Source organism: Onthophagus taurus, chromosome 5 (assembly GCF_036711975.1).
Source record: "Onthophagus taurus isolate NC chromosome 5, IU_Otau_3.0, whole genome shotgun sequence".
NCBI lineage: Eukaryota > Metazoa > Arthropoda > Insecta > Coleoptera > Scarabaeidae > Onthophagus > Onthophagus taurus.
The window spans coordinates 6,277,999-6,287,474 of NC_091970.1; the positions used below are offsets into that span (position 1 = coordinate 6,277,999).

General features: G+C 32.4%; 2 protein-coding genes across 2 annotated transcripts; both read right to left on the reverse strand.

Annotated features, from left to right (window-relative positions):
- Window positions 1-3,540: 3,540 nt before the first annotated feature.
- On the reverse strand, window positions 3,541-4,864 carry LOC111426584 (Mitochondrial amidoxime reducing component). Its single transcript, XM_023061190.2, has 3 exons — window positions 4,465-4,864; window positions 4,237-4,416; window positions 3,541-4,179 (listed from the first exon to the last, which is right to left on the reverse strand). Exons 1-3 carry the CDS (start codon window positions 4,704-4,706, stop codon window positions 3,582-3,584), a joined length of 1,020 nt encoding a protein of 339 aa, XP_022916958.1. The 5' UTR covers window positions 4,707-4,864; the 3' UTR covers window positions 3,541-3,581.
- Window positions 4,865-4,973: 109 nt separating this feature from the next.
- LOC111426585 (uncharacterized) lies at window positions 4,974-6,927 on the reverse strand. The gene is made up of 4 exons (XM_023061191.2): window positions 6,008-6,927; window positions 5,655-5,953; window positions 5,255-5,607; window positions 4,974-5,202 (listed from the first exon to the last, which is right to left on the reverse strand). Exons 1-4 carry the CDS (start codon window positions 6,096-6,098, stop codon window positions 5,013-5,015), a joined length of 933 nt encoding a protein of 310 aa, XP_022916959.1. The 5' UTR covers window positions 6,099-6,927; the 3' UTR covers window positions 4,974-5,012.
- Window positions 6,928-9,476: the final 2,549 nt, after the last annotated feature.

Here is a 9,476-nt window from a genome sequence, read left to right on the forward strand (position 1 = left end):
CACTTTAGGAAATTTTCATACTCATATTCCAAGAAATAGATTTTATCCGAATTATTAAAGCTTAATCGGTGAAAATTGCAAAAATCGAAAAGATTGTCGATTATTTCAAAAACTTATTTCTCAAAAACTAAAAGTGATTTTTCAAAACGGCTTGTTGCATTAAAAAGAGGATACTTTAATTAATAATTGGTGATATTTCCACAAGGATCCTTCAAGAAATTAATTTTATAACGAACTTTGAAAGTTATCGATGAAAATTGCAACATCGAAAATTTTATCAAAGCTTGAAATATTGTTTTCTCAAAAACTAAAAGTTATTTTTCAAAACTGGTTGGTTCATAGGAAAGGGGGCACTTTTATTAACACTTTAGGAAATTTTCATACTCATATTCCAAGAAATGGATTTTATACGAATTTTTAAAACTTAATCGGCGAAAATTGCAAAATTCGAAAAAATTGTCGATTATTTCAAAAATTATTTCTCAAGAACAAAAAGTGATTTTTCAAAACGGCGTTTTGCATTAAAAAGATGATACTTTAATTAATAATTGGTGATATTTCCACAAGGATCCTTCAAGAAATTAATTTAAAGCGAATTTTGAAAGTTATCGATGAAAATTGCAACATCGAAGATTTTATCAAAACTTCAAATATTGTTTTCTCAAAAACTAAAAGTTATTTTTCAAAACGGGTTGGATCATTGGAAAGAGGACACTTTTATTAACACTTTAGGAAATTTTCATACTCATATTCCAAGAACTTGATTTTATACGAATTTTTAAAACTTAATCGGCGAAAATTACAAAATTCGAAAATTTTCGATCATTTCAAAAATTTATTTCTCAAGAACTAAAAGCGATTTTTCAAAACGGCTTGTTGCATTAAAAAGAGGATACTTTAATTAATAATTGGTGATATTTCCACAAGAATCCTTCAAGAAATGAATTTTATAGCGTAGTTTGAAAATTATCGATGAAAATTGCTACATCGAAAATTTTATCAAAACTTCAAATATTATTTTCTCAAAAACTAAAAGTTATTTTTCAAAATGGGTTGGTTCATTGGAAAGAGGACACTCTTATTAACACTTTGGGAAATTTTCATACTCATATTCCAAGAAGTGGATTTTATACGAATTTTTAAAACTTAATTCGCGAAAATTGCAAAATTCGGAAAAATTTTCGATCATTTCAAAAATTTATTTCTCAAAAACTAAAAGTTATTTTTCAAAACGGGTTGGATCATTGGAAAGAGGGTACTTTTATTAACACTTTGGGAAATTTTTATACTTATATTCCAAGAAATTGATTTTATACGAATTTTTAAAACTTAATCGGCCAAAATTGCAATATTCGGAAAAATTGTCGATCATTTCAAAAATTTTTTTCTCAAGAACTGAAAGTGTTTTTTCAAAACGGCTTTTTGCATTAAAAAGAGGATACTTTAATTAATAATTGGTGATATTTCCACAAGGATCCTTCAAGAAATTAATTTTATAGCGAATTTTGAAAATTATCGATGAAAATTGCAACATCGAAGATTTTATCAAAACTTCAAATATTGTTTTCTCAAAAACTAAAAGTTATTTTTCAAAACGGGTTGGTTCATTGGAAAGAGGACACTCTTATTAACACTTTGGGAAATTTTCATACACATATTCCAAGAAGTGGATTTTATACGAATTTTTAAAACTTAATTCGCGAAAATTGCAAAATTCGGAAAAATTTTCGATCATTTCAAAAATTTATTTCTCAAAAACTAAAAGTTATTTTTCAAAACGGGTTGGATCATTGGAAAGAGGGTACTTTTATTAACACTTTGGGAAATTTTTATACTTATATTCCAAGAAATTGATTTTATACGAATTTTTAGAACTTAATCGGCGAAAATTGCAAAATCGAAAAATGTCGATTATTTCAAAAATTTATTTCTCAAGAACTAAAAGTGATTTTTCAAAACGGCTTGTTGCATTAAAAGGAGGATACTTTAATTAATAATTGGTGATATTTCCACAAGAATCCTTCAAGAAATGAATTTTATAGAGAATTTTGAAAATTATCGATGAGAATTGCTACATCGAAAATTTTATCAAAACTTCAAATATTGTTTTCTCAAAAACTAAAAGTTATTTTTCAAAACGGGTTGGATCATTGGAAAGAGGACACTTTTTTGACACTTTGGGAAATTTTCATACTCATATTCCAAGAACTGGATTTTATACGAATTTTTAAAACTTAATCGGCCAAAATTGCAATATTCGGAAAAATTGTCGATCATTTCAAAAATTTTTTTCTCAAGAACTGAAAGTGTTTTTTCAAAACGGCTTTTTGCATTAAAAAGAGGATACTTTAATTAATAATTGGTGATATTTCCACAAGGATCCTTCAAGAAATTAATTTTATAGCGAATTTTGAAAATTATCGATGAAAATTGCAACATCGAAGATTTTATCAAAACTTCAAATATTGTTTTCTCAAAAACTAAAAGTTATTTTTCAAAACGGGTTGGATCATTGGAAAGAGGACACTTTTATTAACACTTTAGGAAATTTTCATACTTATATTCCAAGAAATGGATTTTATACGAATTTTTAAAACTTAATCGGCGAAAATTACAAAATTCGAAAATTTATATCTCAAGAACTAAAAGCGATTTTTCAAAACGGCTTTTTGCATTAAAAAGAGGATACTTTAATTAATAATCGAAAGTGATAACAGTGGCAGTTATCACTTTATATATCGTATTGGGATTGTTACAACGAGGTTGCTAATGACAAACCGTTCTCTCGTTAAAGTTGTATTCAATGAAAAAAGTCCTATTGGGGTTGAACTTGATTCCCGGATATCCGTGCCACCTCTAATTTTGAACTATTTTGTAAAATTTTGACAATTTTAGACATAATTAATTTAGATAATTTTGTATAAATTTGGCCAAGTTTACATAATTGTATACTTATTTCATTGTAAATGATTCTCGAATACTTTTAACAATTCGCTGCTTTTCACTAGACTTGAGAGAGACGCCTATTTCTTGATACACTGCAGCGTATTGAGCAAATCGTGTTGTTCGAATCTTGATGTAAATATTAGGAGTATTTACACCAGCTGCTGGATGAGTGTAATAAGTTAACCGTCTTAAACATTCTCTTCCATCTTCAGACGTAGTCTCTCAATTTTACCCTTGGTTGTCTCAAAAACATTTCCTTTGTAGCACGTGTCTTTCGATGTTTACATTGCTGCATTCATGTGCCCAAGTAGATGAAGTTATTGTCCAAATCTCCAGTACTTCGATGTTGTAGTCTCCAATTGTGACACTCTGCCCAACATGATATTTCCATCTCTTACTCTGAATCAAGAGTTTAGTTTTGTCTCTTCCAGCGGTTTCAAGGTTTTCAAAGATTTCCCTGACCATCTTCATTAATCTGCCCAACATGTTATTATCAAGGTTGCGTTTAGTGAGGTATTAACTACTTTGATGAGATGATTTTGTTATTTGTATATGAAAGAAAAAATTGAGGCTATAAAAACTTAAAAGGCAGAGTTGGATGTATGAAAACATTTTTAACAAACCAATTTTATTATTTACAATTCATTTTCAGGAATATAAACGGTATCACCGACATTTACTAACCCATTTTGAATCAAACCCAAATTAATACCCATAACTGGCGCTTTTCCTTCACAAGCGATATGTTCGGGTTTTTTAAGAAAATTAAGCGCTTCTAAAGTCTTTAACGGTTGCCTCGTTTGAGATCTCTCAGCCGTTTCTGGATTAATAGTGGTTAAAACGCAGCGAGTGCAAGGTTTAACATTCTCAAAAATCGCATCTCCAATTTTAATCAAACTCCATTTTTCTTCAGAAAAAGCCGGGGCGGTCCCTTTTACCAAAAAGTTGGGCCTGTAATTATTCGCGGTAATCGGTTCTTCTAGTTCAGAGTTTAATCTATCGATTGATGATTGATTGATTAAATGATACCCGGAAAGATCGGAGTATAACCCCAAAGAAGCGTTTTTTAATTCTTTATAACCTCGCAAAATTTTATCAATTTTTTTGATTTCTCTTTTGTAATCGCCGTCGTGGTACCCGATTCGACTTTCGGGTTTTTCTAAATAACGAGATATCCATTGCGCAGCTTCTTCACCGCAATCTAAAGTCTCGATTGGTTCGCCAGCGTGGAGACTAAAATTGTTTTTGTAATTATTTTTTTGGGATTTTGGAAAAAAAATTAATACGAACGTTATAAAAGATGTTTTAGTTGTTGATTTCGATGGGATTTTAACGTAAAGAGGACGATGATCTGGAGCGTCGAAAACCACGTGATCTTTATCATGTGGAGAACATTCTATTTTTAATAACGTCGGGTAAGTTCGGGCTGTTTTCATCTCGTTATTTGATTGCGAATAAACAATAAAGGATCTAAAATTTCTACATGTAATTTTTATTAATTTATTAAGTATTTTGTACCTATCTCGTAATTGAATTCCGTTCTCTTCCAACGTGATTAATCCGCCGAGTGTGGTGTTGGCTTTTTGTATCTCGACTCTTTTCGCACTTTTTAATGGATAAATAAACAATTTTTCCACATTTCCCACTTTAACCCATTTTTTCGGCAATTTCCTCTTTTTAAGTGATGAAAATATGTAATAAGTTGCTACTCCGATTGCAATTGCGAAAGAAGCATGAATTGCGTAATTTTGAGTATTCATTGTTGATTTAAATTCTGATGTGTTGTGCTCAAAATCTCACCTCAAACTGAGTCAAACTGAGTTGAAACTGAATTGAATTGGGAAAAGGAAAAGCGAGTTATTGACCTAGATGATAGCGGTTGGGCGGCTACTTAATTTCTAAGTTTAAACTTGAAATGACAAGGTTAAATTTGCTTTAAAATGTTGTTTGTTTGATGATTAATTAATATTTTTAGAATATTTTATTAGTGAGGCAAAATAAAATGTTGATAAATCATAATAAATGGGTTGCCTATACTAAAAGGATTTTATTTTATTTATTTAAAATCATAAAGATGAATTTTTTGAAGGTTGCATTTTATCCAGAAAATTATTTAACTCCCCCAAACTTTCCAAATAATATTTAGGTGTTAATGTATCATCTTTGCAAGATTCCATATCACTTTTATTCACAACTCCGGATAAAACCAGCAATTTTTGGTACCCAGCGTGATGTGCAAAAGACATGTCGCTAAATCTGCAACAAATTTGTGAAAATATTTATCAATTCCGCTTTTTTTTTTAATTACGTGTCTCCAATAAATAAAGTTCTATTTGGATCAACTTTAAATTCGTTCTTTACATAATCAATCATTTTTTGCCCCGGTTTTCCAAACTCCAAAGGAGATCTCCCAGATATCTTTTGAACGATGCCATGAAAATGTTGTGGACCAATTAATGTAACATTTTTCGCGATGGTTATCATATCGTCTAAAGCGGCCGTCATATAAAGAACTTGAGGATCGTTTAAATGCAAAATTGCTCGTTGCAGCTTAATAAAATTCATGTTGACATCAACGTCCATAATAACAGCCCCAACATCATCATCGAGACCAAAAATTGCTGATACAATCGCTTTGGATTCGTGCTCCACTTGAGGAGGCTAAAAATAACTTTTTTACCTTATCAATTAATTAATTTAATTATTACCCCTGTATTTGCTAATTTAAACCCAGCCTCAATTAAATCGTTTTGTAAACCATCAAGCGACATAACAAAAAGTTTTTTATCAAAATTAATGCTTTTTAAGTATTTGATTATAGCTGCCGCTGGTGATATTACATCATGCTCCTCTAAATCATACCCGGCTTTTTTTAGAGATTCGGTAAAAAGTTTTTTCGTTTTCGTGCAGTTATTTGTAACATATCGGACTGATTTGCCGATTTTTTTAAAGTTTATCACAGCTTCTGGGGAACCTTCAACTGGTTTTTGAACAAAAATTAACACGCCTATAAGCAAAAATTGTTAAATAATGATAAATGTGTCATTATTGAATCAGTTACCATCGCAATCGCATAAAACGGTATCAAAAGAATTTATAAACTCTTGAAATTCGATCGGTGAGATTTTCGTTAAATCGCTTGGTATCGTCATGTCGGAATCGAAATTCAAACTGAAGCGTTTTATCTTTTATACGTCATTGGAGCTAGCCGCAAATACGTTTTTTCATCACGCTAAGGTTACCCACTACTTTATATTTATGTATACATACAAATTTACACATATATAGAAACGGTTAGGAAACTTTTCATTATCTATGATAAGATAAGAAGAGGAAGATGATAAGCATTTTATCGGTGATTTCACAACTTGTTTTGGTTTAGTTGAGGATGTAGTTTGAAAATTTAGTATTAATTAACGATTTTGATGCATGACATGTTTGTGGAATTTTGATCTCTTAAATGTCACAGATCTATTTGTCAAGTCAACCACTTCATTAAAAATAATTTGATGCTACATGGAATCTTGGTTTCAGAGTTGTGTCCAAAACGAAGCATTCATGCAAAATACCATTTAGATCATGAATTTTTACAATTTGTGCTTCAAACATTAGCGTTTTGAAAGAGGCATTTAGAGAATTTGACAACTTTGTCCAAATGACGTTTGCAGATCTTGAATATTTTTAAATTAAACGTAAAGCCTTTACATAATACTGATGGCTTGCAGAATTTTATGATGACCCATAGTGAAGAGGAACCATAAAAGGCAAGAAATACTTTATTGCTGCTTTATGACAAAGACAAAGGAAAATGAAGGCAAAAAAAAATAGCATTAATCAGTGACTACAACAGACACAGTCACAAAACGAGCATGAAAAACAACACAAAACTAAATAATTAAATTACAAATAAATAATAATCAACATTAATTCTGCAAGCAAGTGTCCTGGGTTTAATGAGTTAACAGCTCTACAACTTCACTTGATAAAGCTAGCAGCTGAAAGGCTTCAATAACACTTGACAGAACAAGTGTTTCGCACAAACGTTTCTTATTTAAAATGTGTCGGTGTTGATGGAGGCATCTAAGAACACCATATGCCTTTTTCACGCAAGCAGTGACATGACTGCTAAATCGCAGATTGCTGTCGACAAGCACACCCAGATTTTTTGACTCAGGGTACACTACCAACCTCTCTCCACCCAAAAATATACCGACACTATCAGAGTCCAAGTTACCAAAGATGACTACCTTAGATTTAGTGGCATTGAGAGTTAGTGCCATCTTGTGCGAGCAATCTAAAATAGCGTTCAGATCTGCATTTATTTTTGAGCAAGCAGAAGCGAGGTGTTCCTTTGGAAAGGTTATTTAAATTTGGGTATCATCTGCGTACATGTGTATCGACAAATATTGAATGCACTTAGGCAACTGGGATGTATACAAGGAAAACAATAGAGGAGCCAGAATAGACCCCTGTGGCACTCCCACTCTCACAGGCAGTGATGATGAAGATACATTGTTCAATTTTACTATCTGAGCACGATTGGATAGGAAACTTTCCAAAAGCAAAACCGCTGAGTCGGACAGACCAACATAGCGCAGAAGAGCTAAAAGCATTGAATGGTTAACCTTATCAAAGGCCTTATTGTAGTCCAGCAGTACAAGTATCCCACATAGACCGCCATCACGAGCTCTAATAATATCGTCTGTTACCTTTAATAGAGCCGTTGTACAGCTATGGTTAGGTCGAAAACCAGACTGAGAGGTGGGCAAGATGTTATGATCACTAATATATTTACGCAATTGGACCTCCATGCACCTTTCAAGGACTTTTGAGATAACTGGCAGGATACTAATTGGACGCAGGTCCGCCAAACCTGCTGGATTTGGTTTTTTAGGCAACGGCATTACCAAAGCAATCTTCCAGGCTTCCGGGAAAATAGCATGTTCAAGACAGGTATTTATAAGGTAGGGCAATATTTCAGGGAGACACATTCTTATAAATGTGATGTTCAATTCGTCTATACCAGAAGATGTTGATTTAATACCATTTAATTTAGTCACTGAGTCCAAACGAAAATCTCTCATGGGAATTTGGGTAAAGCATATTTGTACCATAAAAAGTGAGCAAATCATCATCCACATCAGCATAACCAACAGAATTCACAAAATAATCATTAATATTTGCAACATCATCTAAATGTGCAGGAACAGTGGGTTTGGACCTGTTGACAATCTGCAACTTGGATAACAGCCGCCAACTACTCTTTACATCACTAGTCACAAATGTACTATTTAAGAAAGAGTTCTTTTCTCGTCGTATTGCAGAAGTCGTTAAATTGCGTAAGGACTTGTAATAGTCGAAGTGCGCTATTAATTTAGTTCTTTTATATCGAGATAAGGCTCTATCCCTCAGCGACATCATTAGTAATCTGAGTGACCGAACCGGTGCATGAAAATCTAGAAGTGCCAAAAGATGAGTGTTTAAAAAATGTACTTTCTGATTAACATCAATTATATGATAGATTGCTTAGAGTGGTAACCGGGATAAATCACCCTTCAGACTATAGGCATCGATGTTTGATATAGGTCTACAAAATTTGGTAATCGGAATAGGCCTTGAATCAGAAATAGTAATGTCACATTGAACAAGATTGTGGTCTGACATATGCATCGGTATGCTTGCCTGGTTAATACAACCGTCCGGGTTGTTAGTGATCAACAATTCCAACATAACACAACCCAATTCAAAACCAATCCAACTAAATCTATTTAATTCCAATCTATTTCTAAAGAAACCCTCGCCAATGCCAAAACAATTCAAACCAATCTTAAAACTAACCTAATTCAGTTATAAAACAATCCCATCCAATTCGTAAATATTTTAATTCATATCCAAAGAATGTCTATCCAATCCCAAAGCAACCCAACCTAGGTATTGCTCATTCTCTGCCTCATTCTAAAGTTGAATTAATTGGGTTGAAGACCCAACCCAATTAAAAAGCAACCCAACCCAATTTCAATGCAACTCAACCTCTTTCTAAAGAAATTCAACCTAATTTAAAAGCAACCCAACCCAATCCCAAAACAACCCAACCTACTTCTAAAGAAACGGAATCCAAAGCTACCTGGGTTAGATTGCTTTTGAATTAGGTTGGGTTGCTTTGTAATTGGGTTGGGTTGCTTTTGAATTCGACTCTCTTTAGAAATCTCAGAGTAAGCTGACTCGATAGTAAAGTAACACAATCCAAAAAAAAAACCCAATTCGTGCCCAAAGAAAGTTATCGTAATTTCAAAACATTTAAACACTTAACTTTGACCACGGAATAAATAATAGTACAAGTATGTTCTATGTGATACTGGACGTTGGCTAATTGCGAAAGGGTTAAAAGATCTTGGCTTATATTTTCTAAGACAAAAAATGGAATTTTACTGCAAGATTTACCATATCAAGATCCATGGCAAAACTAACATAGGTTCTGTCAATAAAAGAAGAAAGTGGTTTTTCTGATCCCAAAGAAACTTAACCAAATC